At 38.2% G+C, this 19772-nt stretch overlaps 1 protein-coding gene across 2 annotated transcripts in view; it reads right to left on the bottom strand.

The window, feature by feature from the left end:
- The window catches only part of LOC130913164 (metal transporter CNNM4-like), a 59753-nt gene that overhangs the window by 25027 nt on the left and 14954 nt on the right, over positions 1–19772 (bottom strand). For both annotated transcript variants that reach the window (XM_057831530.1, XM_057831531.1), the window contains exons 3-5: positions 5365–5508; positions 5155–5289; positions 4005–4174 (exon numbers count right to left, since the gene is read on the bottom strand). In XM_057831530.1, coding sequence (XP_057687513.1) covers positions 4005–4174; positions 5155–5289; positions 5365–5508 — 449 coding nt within the window. The remainder of the gene's footprint in view (positions 1–4004; positions 4175–5154; positions 5290–5364; positions 5509–19772) is intronic.

Below are 19772 nucleotides of genomic sequence, written 5' to 3'. Positions count from 1 at the left end.
TCCAGCATGGACGCCCCAAAAATGTTTTTTCGCCCGATTTCAACCGTTCCAACTTGAAAGAGTCTTGCACACTCTTCATAAAAATCCTTTTGGGGAAAATTCCACCAATTTGCATTTGAAACAAAAAAATCTCCTGGCAGTCATCATGTTTTTGATCCAGAATTTCCTATTAATATCCATTGAGACGTCCAAATACAAGGTTCACATCAATACCTGTTCACATCATTCACTTTTCAACCTACTACTAAAAAATTGGACACTTTGTAAAGTTTCACATATTTGACCAAATATTCGTTATTTTTTCACCAAAACTCTCCATAAAACCCTCTTGGGTTTTCAGTACAGCCAAGAAAATACACATTTTTTTGACCAGTTTTATCTGTTCCAACTTATTATTGAACTTTTCAGCCCCACAATTTTTTTTTTTTTTTTTTTTAAACCTACATTGCGGTCATAATTTCTGAGCAAAAGATTCCTATAAAGGCCGCAAAATCAACAGGAAGTGACCCATGGGAATTTACCGACCAGCATAACAAAGAATCCCATGCAATTTCTTCAGAAATGGTATTTTCGAGTTATAGATGAAATCATTTTTGTTGCTTTTATGAATAAATACTTACTATATTGGATAGATGTCTTTTCTAAAGCCGATTCTTCATGATTTGTGTAAAAGCTACTTTGACAGCGAGTCCTACTATGTCAATGGCAAGAGGACTTTGAAACATAACAACAATTAGAGCAACTACACTGGCAATGTAAAACGTTAAGACCAAGTCATTCACTGAGACAATGTAATGTTAACAGTAAGCGTGTGAGAAAGCACAATCTTATGAATCACATTTACATATGAAGAAAACACATTCCCACAGATGTTTCTCAACAAGTACTCCTTTTTGATGGTGTAACAAACCAGCAGAAATCCCCAATTTGTGACCAGACTACAACATATGATTTATTGTAAATAAGAAAAACAAAAACGTACACAGATCTAGGGCTGCAGCTATCGATTATTTAGGTAATCTATCAGTTAGTTTGAATATTCGAGTAATCGGATTAAGAACATTTAATGTGTTGCAGAATAAACTTTAGGAGATGTAAAACAAAGGCTTGCTAAGATTGCACTTTCAAAAAAAAAAAAAACACATTAAAAGGTAAATACAAAATAAAATTCCCGAGTGTTTTTTTTCCAGAAATGTACTTTTCACAAGAGCAACAAATGCATTTAAAAATAAATTAAAATACCTGGGCTTAGCCTCAAACAGTATAAATAAATTAAATTAAATTAAATTACAGATCTTAGTCCCGCCCATGTTGATTCAGGGACATTTCGGGGGAAAATATCAGGTCACTTCCTGTTGATTTGGGGACACTTCCTGTAGATATCGGGTCACTTCCTGTTGATTTGGGGACAAAGTTTTTTTTTGCCATTGGAAATGAATGGGAAATTTGGACGTACATGGCCGCCAATGGCATCGACTTACATATGCGTCAATGGGCTCCAAGTCCGTTGGCATCATCAGAATCGACATACATGGGCGTCAATGGCATGGATGAGTACATCGACGTCGATGCAAAGTAAATGGCATTGGAAATGAATGGGAAATTTGAACTCGAAAGGCTGTCAATGGCATCCCTTTAGAAATAAATGGGACAGTTTTTGGCAAGTTAGGGGGGAATTTTTTCCAAATTCTGTATACAACTTTTATGCCCCTCACCGTCCTGGAATTTTTGATTGTAGGAATTGTAGGACTAGATACATGTAGAAAAATTGTAGGACTAGATACATTTTGGCGTTTTGGGGTGAACAGAAAAATTTTCAGGGTCATTCGAAAAAATTCCTGCGTCGCACGAAAATTCTGGTCGTTTCGACATTTGAAATGTGCCGATTGGTCAAACAATTCAGGCTAAGCGGCGCCCCGAAGAAACTGCATTAAAAAAAAAAAGGAATTTTACTATATTTATTCATTATATGGGCCGTTGCAATGCAAAGCCCCATATAACTAATAAATGAGGATCGAAGTACACACAAAAGAACAATTGGCTAACTTGCATTGCAAAAGTCCGCTAGCACGTTTTCTTTTATCACAATGCTCACAACAAATCGTTCAAACACGTATTCCCATTAAAAAAAAAAAAAAAAGACTGCTAAATATACCTCTAAATTAAATTATGAGTGAATAAACCAATCATATTGGCTCAAACAAAAACTTACAACCTTATGTTAGTCTTAACAGGGAGCAGCTTGATCCAGCCATGTTAGAGGAGTTATGTCCTATTTACTGTTGCCACTGGGAGGCAGTGAAGCCTCACAAATGAAAACATAATGCAAACCCTTTCACAACAAACCATTACAACGCTACTCTAATTAGAAAAATCCTTGAAGCAGCAAAATTTGATTTGAAGCTTATTTCTAATCAAATTAATCGATTAATTGTTGCAGCACTACACAAATCCTAACAAAAATTGCTATATGCTACATGTAATGGATGCTAGCTTGCACTAACAAGTCAGTGAAGACCAGAGGTGACTGAACTGCGACTCGCGGGCCAACTGTTCAGTTTTTTTATCGGCTCACAGCAAATTACGAAACTATCATTGAATATGGTCCACACAAGAAATTCAACGTATATTCTTTTGCACTTCTCAGCTTTAACACTAGACCTGTGGTACTTAACCTGGGGTCAATCGAACCCTTCGGGGGTTTGGTGAGTAAGTCTAAGGGGTTTGGTGAAGGTAAAGAAACGCAGAGCCATATTTTTGTACACATTAAATTTAGGCAAAGTAGCTTTTGAGATCAGATTTTCAACTGGTTTGCTCCCAATATACATGCCTAATCAATTTCTTTTAACTGCTAGTCCTCAATCTAATGGGAGGAAGAACTGGTTTGCTCAGTGGAAGGGTGACTCGCACGTGGTATGAGGGATTACAACAGGTCAATGGGCAGCGTGGTTTCAAATTTTGACCGGTTTATAAAACATGCTTTCAAAATTTGACGAATTTTGAACAGGAATTTGCTAAATTATTAGCTCGCTACCTTGGATATATTGGTTTTGAATTTGAAAAAAATTCATTATCTAATTCCGACGGGTTCGGTGAATCCACATGTGAAACCTGTGGGGTTCGGTACCTTTAGCAAAGTCAAGAACCACTGCACTAGACAGAGTTAGTCACTTAAACAGTGCCTCTCTTTTAGCTCAGGAGTCAAAACCTTACAACATGTTGAAATCGATGTAGGAAATTGTAGAATTACAGTTTGTTTTTTTACATGAATAAACAAAAAAATGTCCAGTGTGATAAGCTACCTTGATTGCAATTCTTTTTACTTTTTTGCAGTAACTGGATATGTTCTTTTGCTCTGGAAAGTTTGTTTCAGTGGTGTAAATATAAATATTCATTTATCTTCTGTACCGCTTATCCTCACGAAGGTCCAGAGGTGCTGGAGGCTATCGCAGCCAACTATAGGCAGGAGTTCGGGTATACCCTGAACTGGTTGCCAGCCAATCACATGGCACATAGAGACAAACAACCATTGACACTCAAAATAACACCTAGGGGGAATTTAGAGTGCTCCATCAGCCTACCATGCAGATTTTTGGGATGTGGAAGGAAGCCGGTGTACCTGGAGAAAACTTATGCAGGCACAGGCATAACAAGCAAACTCCACACAGGAAGCCAGAGCCTTCCATATATAAACATATATGTTTTTTTTGCAATATCCTAATGCCTCTAAATGATTGTGTTGCTTGTAGCCCTCAGGTTATTCACTGCCATTGACCTTTAAGGAGATCAAATCTATTTCTACTGGGAAGGCTGGCATTGAGTGATCATGCTTCACTGCCATTGACAACGACAGACGTCCGATCAATTTGGACTGGTAGGGCTGACAGCGATCAAACGATCCAGCCAATGAGTTAATATGATGGTGCATTAGAGGCAGACAGACCATTACAGTCTGGATGAAGTGATCCATCAGAGGTGCACAGACCATTCAATAGATGTTTTACCTGCAGTATGAGAATGAAGTAGTCAACAGATTTTCCTCTCTGGTAGATGTAGTGATGCGGCGAGCATTTGTCATTCTCGTTGAACTTGATCTCTTGGATGACGTCGGGGTGGCGCAGGATTCTTAGCAGCACCTTGTCGGAGATCTGAGCCGGGCTGAATAGGGTGACCTCTACACGCAAGAACACACGGACAGAGTTACAAATCTGTGTTTGTTACTAACCAAAACAGCAACAGAGTTCAATTGTGGGATTGGGATTAAAAACGGCATTTTTTATTGTTTTAATATACAGTGATTCTTTGCTACTTCGCAGCTCAACTTTTGCGCCATAAATGCATAAAAGAGATCTAAAAACTCTACATATACAGTGGGGAGAACAAGTATTTGATACACAGTCAATGGGAAAACCCATTGGCAGTGTATCAAATACTTGTTCTCCCCACTGAATATGCAAATTTACACGCATACACACACGAATCATATGAGACTGTGAAAGAACGAATGTTCTGTACGTGAATGAATGTATTCACTTTTCAAACTATTCTTTAATGTTCTAATGATATATGCATTTAGAGGGTTTTATATACACTTATTGTTATTTAATATATCAAAAAAATATATGTTAAAAACGGGAATCGAGGGGTAACTGTACATTTAATCAAACTGATTTTTTTTTTTAGCCCAACGCGATTTCCACATCACACACTCCCCATACGATAAGGCCTTATTGCACAATGCCTAACCTATCACTTGCAATGCAAACAAGACAAAAAGGAGTGGAACAAGTTTCAGGGAGGGTATTTTGGGCCACACCCACGCCACAAACAAAGAAGCAGCGGGCCCTGCAAACACTAATATGAGGGAATCCATCAGAGCGCCGGGCAAACGAGCGTCTGTTGTTCAGGGTTTCTTCATAACAAAATGGCAGTAAATCATGCAATGCAATAAAAATGAACGTTTACCCGATTAGTCAGTTGAAATATTTGATAGTGACAGCCCTGCATGTGCATATTTCCTTCATGAAAGGCGCACCGAAATTTATTTGTTAGCACAACAGCTCCTGGATCAGTCAAGCGCACTAAGTTCACAATTTCCATGGCAAATCAATTCATGTTTTAGCACAGACCATGAAATATACAGTCAAATCCCACCTGTAGCCAGGAAGCGGTGCGCAGCAAGCAGCAACTGAGGGGAAATCTTCACCTTGGACTCTGTCTCGTGCTTGAAGGCCGAGAAGTCCCTCTTGTTTTTGTTGGGTGCCACCTTCTTTCTGGTGCGGTTGTCAGCTGGGAAAACAAATGCCACCGCAAATTTAGCGGCATCGACTAAAGAGATGCCAAAAGGTTTCATTGGTAACTCACTATACTGGTCCGACTCGTCCAAAATCTCCGATTTGATGATTTCCTCGATGACATCCTCTAGCGTGACCAGGCCTAGGACCTCGTAAAAGGGGTCACCTTCGCCCTCGTTGTTCACCTTCTGCACGATGGCCAGGTGGGATTTGCCTAAACAAAATGCAACTTTTGGTCAAGCAAATACTTGAATCGGTATGCTCTGCAGCCTGTTGCTTAAAAAGATGGCGCGTTTAGTCAACAAAAGATCATTTACATGTCACTTATGCAACAGTGTTTCGAAAGTTTTACATGAAGTAAAAACTGTCTGGCATTAATGGTGAAAGGCAAAACAGAGTTGCTTAAAAATGAACCGATTTTACATTGACCACGCTGTAACTTTGGCATATTACCACTTACAAGACTCAAACTAAGGAAACATATCAACAACCTTCCTACTGTTCAAACGACTTTAATATTTTTGCTTTTTTTATTTAAAAAATAAAAAGAAAAAAGAAAACAATTTACTCATTGGCAGCAATTGATAGTGATAGACATTAGGGTTGTCCCAATTACATATTCATGCCTGATTTTGAAGATGTGCCGATACGGAGTTCTGAACCGATACATCGGCAATGTATTAAGGAGGGGAAAAAAGCAAGTCCAATCAAAAAATATTTCCATATTTCAGACACTTATCACTTTTGCATAAATTCAGACACAAACAAAACAAAAAAACATTGATATATATATTTTTTTTAAATCACAAAAATTGATCTGGGAAAATTCAGTTGCAAAAAACTAGGAAGCGAAAATTCAGATGCTATCTTCCCATTAGCTTCCCCCTACAGATAGCGTAACAACCTCCTACAAGTTTTTTTTTTTTTTTTTTTTTTTTTAAACTTCCGCTTCTTCCGTTTTCGGCTGTGTTGTGTTGTTGTGTAGTACAAATATAAAACATACATTTTTTAGGGTTCTTTTGACAATTTATTGGTCAATCTTCATTATTTTGTTGCTTTGTAGTGCTTAAAAATGTAAATATATCAATCAAATAGACACGATAGTCTTTTTCGATTTCGAATTCCTCAAAAAAACGTGATTGGGCATGATTTCCGATCACATGATCAGATCAAATGCATCCCTAATGGATGTCCATTTTTCAATCCTTCCTAGCCCTCACAGTCCAAATGGATGAGACGTCTATCGCCATCATTGGCAAAGTGAGTTAAACTGGCACTAATATTTTGTGTCTTGCTTAGTCAGCATTGAGCATCTTTTTGGAAACAAACATTGATGTGTATATTTTGCGAATGCTGTCCAGAATTGAAATCTATCAGTCAGAAAATAGACCATTTTAATACCCGATCCTAGTTTTTAATAGAAGCATAGGCCTAATGCTTGGTTGAGGTGTGCACTCCTCCAATTAATAATTCATGAAGAATACACAACTTATATACTGTACTGTAGAATAAGTGTTCCAGTAAAACACACAATCTAGGAATTGGCAATCAATCAACAATTGATATGCCTTCTTTCCACGTGACGTTCCAACAATAAGCTTTCAGGCGTGGTTAATGTGTAGACTGCGTCCTTACATACAGACTTTGACCCGCACACCCACTGAAACAACAGATGCACACACTATCATACACGTCTGACACGCAATTACTCTTTTGTACACATTTCCACTAAGGCTGGGACTTGAATGTGCTATGATTAATTACAAAAGGGAAAACGTGTATAAAATAAAATAATAACCACTGACAATTTTGAACACAGTTTGCGTTCTGGTACACTGATTATGCTGCCTGAAATCTAAACATAGAGGAAATGTACAGTATTTTAAGTATGTAGACGCAGAATGTTTATTACACTCCAGCTGAGGTCAACTGCAACATTAAACACACATAAAGGGATTAGGATTAAAATACAAAATATATATTTTGTTTTCCGAACGCGCCTGCTAGCTTAATGCTAATATACAATGAAAATGCCATTCAAGCGGCAACAGAAATTATCATCAATTTGCCTTAAGATTATTAACACACAAACAAACGCCACCACATTTATTAACATTTACAAGCAACCGAGATAAACTCTGATGGGGTGGACGCTTGATTGTCTTCCTTATTAAAATGCCTCGATCCGGTGTCCACTTGTCCTTCCCTAAAGCCAATGAAGAAGTACCTATCGCCAGGTCAATGGTCCTCGCCGCAGTCCTGCCCTGCTCCTCGACGCTTTCTCAAGATCAAATCAAGCGAACGAGTTATTCATTGTGAACTGTACATAAGATAACTTAAGTGTTAGATCCAAAACTTCTAAATTGAGAGCTTCATGCCATAATGATTAAGTCAACATCAATCCAGGACAGTGTGGAAGATTAGTTTCTTGATTTCTGTTGAGTGAAATTATAGACCGCTACGTTAGCTTCTGGGACTAAGCCTGTTACTTGTGTCGTGATGCAAAATCCTACAGTGTTGCTGTTGAGACGGAAATAGAGACAATATGTAATGGAAAAGGCACTCCCTGTGTCTGTGTGGGTGGGTAGTTAAGTAAATATTTTAGAACCGGCAGGACCCCCGAGGAACAAACTCTCACCCCAAATGACTGGAGAGTCACTTGAGTTAAAGTGAAAACACTTATATAAACACATACAGTGTTTCAATTACAGACTTACACACACTTAGTGCTGAGCGATATGTTACATAACGCCAAAGCAATAGGAAATTATGTATCATGATTAATTACCGTAACCAGAGGTTAGTATTTGGTTCTGTGTTCAAGAGAACAAATACAGGTATAATAATCAAATGTGTACGATACGTTTATAATATGAAATATAAGTGGAGATTAGTTTTGGTGATGAGGTCAAAGGTCGCAAAAGTCAGAAAACAAATTTCACGATAATTTCATAACAGATAAGCTTATTCATCTGAATATTGCAGGGTAGGTAAAAGAGAAATGGTCAAAGGTCACAGAGGTCAGAAATGTGGCAATGCTTTAAATTTGGCTGCTTAGGCGGCAATCTGCTCTCTGAGTGTTTACCTTGTTTCCTTTATAGTTACTATTGTCAATTTAGGCAATATACAGTATATTATAAAAAAAAGATACATGAGATTAGAAATCTGGCCCGATCATATCATTTTCAGAGGATCGGAATTGGGTGAAAAAGATTTTGTTGTTTTTAAATGTATTTATTTATGAAGCGCTTCAGTTTTCAGATTAAGTGACCTTATTTTTTATAATTTATTAGTACAATTAGTAAAATCTTCATCACTTTATTTTTCATAGGCAAGTCTTTAAAAACATTCATTAATTCATTCATTTTCCGAGCCGCTTATCCTCACGAGGGTCACGGGAGTGCTGTGGCCAACCCAAGCTAACAATGGGCAATAGGCAGGGTACACCCTGAATTGATTGCCAGTCAATCGCAGAGCACAAGGAGACTAACAACCATTCGCACACACACTCATACCTAGAACAACTTAGAGTGTTCGATCAGCCTACCATGCATGTTTTTTGAGTGTGGGTGGAAACCAGAGTACCCGGAGAATACCCAAGCAGGCACAGGGAGAACATACAAACTCCACACAGGAAGGTCGGAGCCTGGGATTGAACCCTTGATCTCAGAACTTGGTTTAAACACAACTGATGCTGATGTCCTTCTCTTTTTAACTCTTCCAAGTGCCATTGAAAATGATAGACGTCCAATTATGTGGCTCTCCGAACGTTAATTCGCTGCCAAAGCTCTGAATTACAACATGCTATAAAATGGCCAAAATTCTAGACACCCCCCCTTATATTGCAAAGCACTACATACACACACCACCACTTTGGACATGCATTTTTTCCTTCACACAAAGATGCTGGTCCAAGAACAGGCCTGGAGTTGTGAGCATGTGTCAGCTGAATCCACAAATAAAGACCCAAAGTCACCCTCCTGTAGCTGATGCCGCTACCGTCCACATCGGACTCACTTTCTGGCAGGAAGCCCAAGCGTTTGTCGCCAAACAAGAGCCGCTGACGCCTGGGGCGTCACGCGCACGCGCACAAGAATAAACATGCACAAGCACAACTGTCGGTCCTTTATTTGATAACTTATTGGGTGACGTCTGATGAATTGGGAAATAGACTGTAGTTTTTTTTTTCTTTCCATTTTTAACCTCTTAATTGATTTTTAACTGATTGAACTCATTAGCCGCCATTGAATGGCGCTACACATACAATCCATTTTGACTGGAATGGGTGATTGAACCTTTGTTCATCCGCCCCTTCCTAGAACAGTCAATGGCACTGAAATTTGAGCATTCGCAGCAAGTCCTCACAGTTGAAATGAATTGGCTGTCTATTGTTGTCAATACAGGCTGTGAGTAAAATACTATAAAATATTTAGTTATATTTATTTATTTTACAGCAGATGTTAGATATACTATAACTTGTTTTGGCCGTGTACAAAGAGCATACGCATGTGAGTTATATTTCTTAGCCATAGACTTCAATACCTATATTATGAAGTCTATGTCTTAGCCATGACAAGAAATGTGGTAGCATGTGTGTTAATGTCGTAATATTTATTCTTTGAAAATAAAAAAAGGAGAATCATTGCTAATTTTTGTTAGCGCTTGAATGGCATATTTCATTATTGAGATGATTGAGACAGACATCGATCTCAATCTTGGTACTGCATAATCTGGGTACTGCATATGCAATATTTGCACGGTTGAATTTATTTTGGCATGTTTTTTTTATATCAAAATATCACATTAAGTCAGCAATCTGCTTACTCGCCTAAGTACTGGAAATTGTCGTATACGCACTGTTGCACTCTGTTATATTAACACTACATCATCACTTTCTGCTTCGTCATTTATTCACTTTATTCCAAATCTGTGTACACTGTAACCTGTGTTTTTTATATTAGTCTTATTGTACTTTTGTTTTAAGTGATGTACATTATGGCAAAGCTCTACATCTCGTACGGTGTACAATGACAAGTGCTTTCTATTTTATTATATATCAGAATTCAGATAGATGTTTAAGGGAATATTTTGTATTTTAATCCTCATGGTGTGTAATTTTCCATTTTTCATTTTCCTTATTATATGCGTGTTTAATGTTGCGGTTCATGTCAGGTATCCTTTTATCATGAAGCATAATGTTTGGAATCCTTTTTTTTTTTTTTTTTTTTTTAAATAAATACAATTAATGTTCACCGGAATTGTGCAGTGACTAAGGTTTCGTGTTGCTTAGAATGCAAAGTGCGGTTAAAATCATTTTTTCCCCCCTTCATTATTCTTTTTGCAATGAATGAATGAATCATAATTAACCAGTTAAAGTCTCACCCCTGTAAACAATACGAAAATATGAGGAGTCAATTTATCCTAAATAGGAGGTTGTTTGGGTTGGTTTTTTCTATTGAACTGGGCAGGTTTTTATAGTGTGATTGGTTTGCGACAGTGTTTGGGATCTGGCAACCCTGTGCTCCTCCCTTAGTGAATGTAGCATGTATAAACACGTTACTTAATAGCTGTGTAACCAGAGGGTAACTAGAACCAATATATAGTCTGCACACACAGCAAGCCAAGATATTTCCACATTAGCATTAACATTGCTGTAGGTTCCATTGACCATTTAGCCATATTATGCCACATGTACCATTGAATTACAGGCAAAACAGAAATCATCACATTTCTTATAATTTGGATTTTCACAGATTTCCCATCTTCTTGATGTTCACAAAGGGCCAACTATTAGCGGATTAGCACGTGGACACATTCACACAGCGACACGCCCGCTTCACAAAAAGCAGGAGTTACATTTCAGGTATGCCAGAGTGATGTCATTACTTTAGGGTTGACAAACATACTTTTTGTAGTTTCAGAGAGTTTCTAGAGTGTCACAAAGGGCATCAAGTAGCTAAGTGAAGTAATAGTATGCAATTGTGTGTTGGTGTCATAGTAGAAAGGTGACAGAGTACAAGCTGTCAGGACGAAAGACAAAGCGAGCGTCTTAGGAAATCATTTAACAAAAGAACAACAAAATGCCCCACCAAACACAAATACTCCACATGCGTTAGTTCATCAAATACAACACGACCACAAGTATAAACCTGCTAGGCTATTGTTTGCTAACGAATATACATTGGGGCAGGGCTTTAACTTATTAATTACACAAGATTCAATGAGTTTAAAAAAAAAAAAAAAAAAAAAAAAAAAACGCATTTTTATTGTAGGTTACTTTGTAAACACGTAACCTTTGTCAGTCATAATGTGTCTAGTACATCGACTGAATTGATGCATACATTAGCTAAAGGGTACTGAAATAGAGAAATCTGATAATAAGCACATTTTATCTAAAATACCACGATTAAAAAAAAAACAAAAAACGCAGGTTTGCATGAATGTGTATAAAGTGCTGGTCGTTACATAATTCACAAATAGTTTTTGTTAAAGTTAGTTGGAGTTTTAGGCCTTTCAAATAACCATTTATTTTTCTGGTTCTTCTACCAAAAGAAACAAGTGCAATATGTCATTTTTTTCATCTTTTGACCATTTAAATTTTGGACTGAAATGGCACTTCAGCTTCTGATTATTGTTAAAGCAACACTAGGTGACTTTTCAGTTTTGGTTGATTTTAGCGACGACGGTGGACAAAAGCGGCAGTGTTTAGCCTTAGCGCACAGCCGCACAGTGTTGTAAAATCGTGATCTCCCGGTCGTCTGCAGATGGATTAAACGACATTTCTGTTTCCACCGGCTGTATGAAAGATGAATAGACCCTACCCACGTGACGTCACAACTCCTTCCTCCTGACTGGTGCCGCCCAATTGTCCGTCAACACATCATGTTTCCCTGTTACGGCTACGTACATTCCTCCTATTTACGACGTGTTTTTCTGCTCGTTAACATTAATAATCAAAATGGTGAAGGCGTGTGTGGCGGTCGGTTGCAATAACAGAGAAGATAGACGGAGAGACTTGAAGTTCTACCGGATTCCGAGAGACCCGGTGAGAAGAGAGCGAGATGGGCTGCTGCAATTCGACGAGAAAACTGGGCTCTAAACGATTACCACAGATTATGTAGTAGTCATTTTATATCTGGTAAGATGCTTTTAATATATATTTAGAGGGTTTTGGGCTGACAACCACAATTAAGATCATTGCTAGGCTAATCGCCGACAACATACACGTATGTATGTAGTGAGAGTGCTATCGCTAAACCATATAAACATTAAAAGCCCTAACTCCATTGACAAACGACATGAAATACATTAGACTTGACAGTGGATGTTAGCAATAACAAAAGATTTTGAATTGAAAATTTCGTAACTCACCTTTCCAAGCACAAGATAGATTCCTGCCGAATTTTCGTGGACAAGGACCTGTTTCACCCAACCAGCAACGAAGTATTTATAAGCCTCCAAGCTCTTAAAGTTTTTCAAACTTTCGTGAGAATAGGCTGATTTTGTGTGGACAAGATAGTTGTACAGTTCAGGGTAGCTAGCAGATGTCAGGCAAATACGGCGGAGACAGCGGGTCGAAAAACATCGATTTAGGCATCAAATATGGATCTGGCGAATGGATAAACTGAAGCTTTTCCACATAACGCCTTTTATGCAACGCATCAAGTGAGTTTACGGCATCCGAAAGCACCGGGTCTTCCATGAAATGCATTATAAATTGCTCGATCAATTGAGACCATTGATAATACAGACACAAAATGACGGACAAGTGGGCGGAACCATACAGCGAGCACGTGATTTTGTGACGTCGGTGGGTAGGGTCTATAGTAATAAGGCAATGAATCCAGTTGTGGCTAAACAATAGGACCCGTTAGCCACCGTGAGGCTTAGTGTGGCTACCCCCCCCAAAACCCCCACCCCACAGTTGAGGGGTGGGGGTGTCACGCCAGCGAGTGAAAGCCTGGCCAATGTTTATTCTTGAGTGAGAATCCTTTTATCCTGGTAGCCTCTCATTTTTTCCCCTCCTCGGACAATTTTTTTCTTCTCTTTTGTCGCTCTGCCAACTTTGCAGAATTCGCGCGAAAGCGTTCGCATCGACTTCCGTCTTTATAATGAATGGGCAAACGGGGAAGTGACTTATGCCATAAAGTAGTCAGCACATTTGTAGTTTTTTGTTTCTCAGGGTTCCTGCCACCCTCCTCAAAGTTAATTAGTGCCGGTGAGATGAGAGCAATAGACCCCATAAAGATATAAAGGAGGTGTCATTCGAACTAGTTGTTAGTCGACGTATCACCAAAAATGTTATGAAAATATTTTATAAAGGTTGAAAAGTTACCTAGTGTTGCCTGAATTGCCCAGATTTTGTTTGCCCACTGTTTTGAATTGAAATGTAATTAATTGCATTTTTTTCCGGAGTATACTGTTTATTTGTCCACCAAAAGCCTTTCAAAATTCAAATATAAATAAAATTTGGTTTTTGAAGCAAATATTGCTATTTGACTAAAATGTGATTAAGCAAGATTAATTACAAAGATTATAATCAATTAATATAATCAATTAATCTGTATACATGAAGTGATTCATGTTTAATCCGCATTTGCATGGCACCATCTGAATCTTACTGTATTGTTCTTTTTGACATATGCATTACTTTACAGGCTACCTGTAATGCGTAATGCTGCCTTCACATGCTGTGGGAAAGATGATCCTTACCACTTGCTAATTGGCAGTTACGAGTACAACCTGTTCATGTGCTCTTGTTTGTAACTGAAGGTTTTAACAAACACTTGGTTTAAAAAAAAAAAAAAAAAAAAAAATTATAAGTGTGTACACTATATTTTGATGCCGGCGTGAAAAAAAAAAAATGTGCAAATTGACAATAAATCTTCTTGAAAAATTTAGTTTCACGACTTGTACGATGATCTGAGTGAATCTGATTGGCTAAGGTGTTTATAATGAGACTTTTTTTTCTTCTTCTTTTTTTTTTTTTTTTTTTTTTTTTTTTTTAATCGTACAGGCCTTTTAATCAGATTATAAATGGGATTTTTGTACCCATGTAAATGCACCCAATATAATGATACTGTATATTTCATCAATATTTAATGTTTATCAAATACACTTGAATTAAAAAATAATAATAATAATAATAATAATAATAGACAATTCAGCAACGTATAGTGTTGGTATGAAATTGTATGCCTATGAATTCATTTAAATATAAACATCATAATGACTAGAGCTGGGAATCTTTAGGCACCTAACTATTCGATTACGATTATGATTCAGAGGCTCCGATTCGATTATAAATTGATTATTGATGCACCCCCCTCCTTTTTTTTTTTTTTTTTTTTTTTAAATGTTTTGTACATTAGTTCCAAAATTGTTCAAAAATCCTCTCAGGCTAAACGAAACTACTATTTCAGTATCAACTTAACATATAACAGTAAACAAATATACAAAAATAACAGTGAATAAAAAAACTCCAGTCCACATCAGCAGCTTTAAACTACATTCAATTAATTTAATGTTGTGAATCAACTGTTACAGTTGTTAAAATTGCTCCCGTTATTCCACAATTTCCCTTCTGTCTACTTTTGTCAAAGTTTTAAAACTATTTCATCATTTAAAGATCGATTCAAGACAAGATTCTGCCAATTTAGGAGTATTTTAGATAAAAAGTTGATTAGGTTCGCTACAACAGAGTCTTCTAGAGAGGTCTACTGCTTTAAGATGGCGGCTGTTTACATACGCCGGAAAGTCTGTCATGTGGCATCTCTGTTCAATAATACATGTTCTAACACCGACGTCGTCTGTCATTTTGCAACTAGTTCTACATATATATATGATTGCAGCAACTAGCAACTGGGCGTTGTTTGTAGCGGCTGTCAGCCGCAGTCAGGTATGATTGTTTTTTGATCTAGCGGCATGAGTTGAACATGATATTTACTCTCGGTCGGTTCCTCATTGTGTCCCAAAGACCGCGCTGACTGTGTTTTACTTCCGCTTTACCTGGTATAATTCAATAATCGGAATTTGGATATTTGTGAATCGTTCTCGAATCTTCCACGGTCGAATCGCGAATAATCTAAGAATCGGAAATTTTGCACGCCTCTAATAATGACCCATGTAGCAAACACACATTGAATAAAGGTCGATTTTATGGTTGACATCGAAATTTTCGACAGTAAACAATTTTGAATCAATGTTCAAATACTGATGACACATGGCAGTGACGTTGAAACATTGTTCTATGGCAGGGTTCACCAAATCTGGACCTCGATGCCATCAATACTGCTGTGTTTTCTACGTCTCTCTCTCCTAACACACCTGAATCAAATTATTATGTCGTCAGCAACCTCTCCAGAAGCCTGATAATGATCCTGATTATTGATTCTTGTGTGTTGGAGGACGGAGACATGGAAAGGAAAAGTGGCTCCGAGGTCCGGATTTAGTGAACCCTGTTCTATGGTATGTTGGGTTAACATTGTTTTATAGTTGATGAACTAATGTTGACAAATACCATAGTTGATTTTTGTTCGACCACAAAATATGATTGAAAAATTATGGATGAGCGGGAGTTATGGTCGAAAAATAGTTGTGTTCTTGGTTGACCGGGAAGACAGCGACTCAACTTGAACAAACTCCACTGGAAACGCCTCACTTAAAGTGATCCTCTACCTTAAATACATGTAGGCTCTAATAAACCACAAATGTTCTCTTGTACTAAAACATGTTGTCAGAAACACATAAAATGTTAAATCAATGGCAATATTTTATAATATTTACTACATATTTTGACCATTAGTTGGCGCCATGGTTTGCGGGCTCGCAGTGATGACATCATTGGGATCTTTTTAAATGTGTAGAGTGTTCAACAATTGCTTATTGCTGCCTAAACTCGCCAAGTAAAATGCCACGATGTGCTGCTTTTTGATGCAATTTCCAGTCAAATGGAAACAAGGGGAGTGAAGTGAGTGGTCAAGGTGGAATTATTATTTTTAGTGAATAAATGTGCTTAAGTGGAAGCTTCTCCCCCTTTTTGGTCCCTGTATGCACGTATCCTACCCACCACGCGTTACAACTGGCGCCCTGAACATTTTTCCTGGCTCCTCAGTCAAGTAAGGGATGAGTCTATTTTCTGGATCCGACCGTCCCACCGCGCCTGTAATAATGGTTTCGGATCTGTCTATTTTTTTAATTCGTCGGTCCCACAGCAGCTTTTCGGATCAGTCTATCTTGTGGAATCGACGGCCTGATCGCAGCTGCGACATTGCCATGGGATCGGTCTAATTGCTGGATCTTCGAGTGAGTAAAAAACGCGGATTTGGATTACTATTGCTATCTTTTTTTGTTGACTATTCTTCGTGGGAGTTTTCCCCAAATCATACCAAATAATCAAAGCACTATGGCACGCTACAGTGACAACAGTGACTCTGACATGGACCTTACAACAATGTTGGAGTTCGTCAGGGAACGTGTGTTTGCGTACTGCTGAACTCCCAAGTGAAGAATGGTCAAGGTGGAAATATAATTTTTTGTGAATAAAATTTGCATATTCGTCAAACCTTTTCTTTTATCGCAGGCAATAGTAGGTGGTTTTATTCCGCCTTCGTCAGAGGTAAATAAAACCACCTACTATTGCCTGGGATAAAAGAAAAGGTTTGACGAATTTATAAGAGTAGGCAAAATGAACTCTATACAACTAAAATTTGCATAGGTGGAAGCTTCTCCCCTTTTTGGTACTTTTATACACGTATCCTACCTACCACGCGTTACAATGTACAAGACATTGATTACACAAGGTGTGCTCTTTGGCCTGTACTGTATGTAAAGCACACGACAGCTCTGGATGCTAACAATCTACATAATTATACTGGGATAAGTTTGAAAACGCAATATGCTTACCTTGAATATCTGCTAATAAAACCGGCGTTCCCAACAGCGTACACTCTCGCTCCCAACCGAAGTTCCCAACAGTATACGCTCTCTCGCTCTGTTGTCATTGAGACTTTTGCCCAACTTTTGTCTTATCAGGTATTTGCTGCACGCATTTTTCCCTGAAGCTCGTCTTGTGAACGACCGACAGTGCTGTCCTGCTCCTCACTTTTCAGATCGGTTTCAAATAGGAAGGGTAGAACCGATGACATGTTGGGAAAGCTAACGAGTGACACGCTGGAATTTCCGCAACGGACCCGGTGACGTCACGCACTGCGACGTAACAAGAATGGCGACCTATCACTTAAAATAATTTTACAAACTTTATTAAAACAAAAACATTAAGAGGAGTTTCAGTATCAAATTATTATAACTCATACTAACATTTATCTTTTAAGAATTACTTTCCCTTTAAGGATAGCCATATTTAAAGGTAAGCCTGCTGCGCTTTTTCCGAGCCTTTAACAGCAATGATGTCTTACATAGAAAGAACCGCGTTTTTCATTATTACTTGTGTATAAAACCCTTTGCCTGACAAAATTAGACAAAGATGCCAAAATTTTAAGAAACTGCAATTGCTGTGATTGGCATGCAAGCGAAGACCTACTTAGCTTGGATGTTAGCTAAGTAGAAGTTCAGGCAAAGTAAATTCCTTTTCCAATTCAAGTGCTAAAATCGCTAGATATTACACAATCGAGTTTGGTCTAAATTATTTATAAATTGTATATATATTATAATTTATATTTATATAAATTTATTGAACACCAAGACAGTGCGGGCATTTTTCCATCGTAGCTAGCTACGTTCCCACGTGTAGCCCTACTCTGGTTTGAGATTGGTTGGGAAACTTCACCACAAAATACCGAAGTATCTGAAACTAACCCATGACATCTGCTTGAATTCCATGATATGAATTAACTGTGAATGCCGTTTTGTTTGTATTCTTCAGATTCACTGAAGAGGCAGATGGGGATGGACATGTCAGAATATGCATTCGCTGCTTCTGTGCAGAGGTGGCTACGCCATGCCCAGACCGCGTTGGTGGTAAGGTTCGCAGCAAAGCTCGTCAAACTGAATAGGAAGCTTAAGTTTTAAATATGATTGCTGGGCGTTGTAAAAAAAAATTTGAAATCTAAACAAGTTTTTATTTATTCAGTATAATAATTTATCAATCAGGCTAGGTGTTTCTACCGTCTGTAAATAAAGCAGGACCTCTAAATAAAGGCATATTTGAAAGCAATAATCGCATCATGGTTGAAAATGAAGGAAAGAAACATTGATTCAGCGTTGTTCCAATATTATTAATAATCGAAATGACGTTTAGGTTTTTTTAAGGATTTCAGCATTGACACAATATTAATTGAGGGTGCAAAAGTGACGACAAATCAACATCGCATGTCCACATTGATTCAACGATATAAGATCGACAGCGGAATGTTGATCCAACATCTTTTCAATGTCGGACCGCTACCTGGGGAATCAATTTAACCCTTTATATGTCTCTCATTGAACTCACTGGCTACCATTAACAGCGCTTGATGTCCAATCCAGTTGGATGCAAGTGATAAATTCATTTCATTTAACAGCGGCAGAATGATGCGATGCCACATGACTGGTCATCTAGCATCGTCAATGACACTGAAAGAAATTACTACGGACTTATCCTGATTTTTGAAGCAAACTATTTTAGTTTACGATGAGAAACTGAACCACATGCTCCTTCAGATAGGACTCGAAAAATATATTTTTACGTTTGCACGAGATCATAAAGTCAAACAGCTGAGGGAGATCATGTGAAAGTCTGTTGACACTCTCCTCAAAAAGCTTTAACTGACTTTTGTGAGTGTTTTCACAATGACACCCGCTGACTTTAAGGCGCTTTATCAACACCACAAGCTGTTTTTGGACTGAAATTATGGCGTTTTTCCTGTTAAGCCAATCATTATATTTCAGTTTCATTGACGGCGATAGACATCCAACCAATTTGAAGTGGGAGGGAAGATGTATCAACATCATTATTATGATTTTTTTTTTTTTTTCCCCATACGACGACCTTTCGTTAGACTTCCGCATCTCCCACTGCTACTTCCTACCAGCGCCATTAAGATTTCATAACAGCTAACAGTGGGGGGTTACCATCTCAGAAGGTCACCTTACAGTTCTCAACTCTTCAGCGGATGCTTTTGTGTTTTGGACGCCGTCGCCGTGGTAACCAACGCCGAGCAGCAGCGAAAGGAATTCGAGATTTCAGTGGGGAGTCTGGGCCACCTCTCCATTTTGTAGCGCGTTTACTGTACATCAGACATGTCCAAAGTCCGGCCCGGGGGCCAAATGCGGCCCGTGGTCAAATTTCATGCGGCTCCCAGCCTCTGTCATAAAATCAATAACGTCTGGCCCGCACACACTTAATAAATTGGTCAGCAGTACTGCTACCAGCATATGAAGTAGCTTACACACTAAATCTACCCACTGAAAGGCAGCAGCACTCTAAGCAACATTACCCCGTGTGACCCTTTACTTCCAATTTTCTAAAATGGCAACGAT

This window comes from Corythoichthys intestinalis, chromosome 3 (assembly GCF_030265065.1).
Source record: "Corythoichthys intestinalis isolate RoL2023-P3 chromosome 3, ASM3026506v1, whole genome shotgun sequence".
NCBI lineage: Eukaryota > Metazoa > Chordata > Actinopteri > Syngnathiformes > Syngnathidae > Corythoichthys > Corythoichthys intestinalis.
The sequence above is the reverse complement of the archived record's forward strand: the minus strand, read 5'-3'. Positions and strand labels throughout refer to the sequence as shown.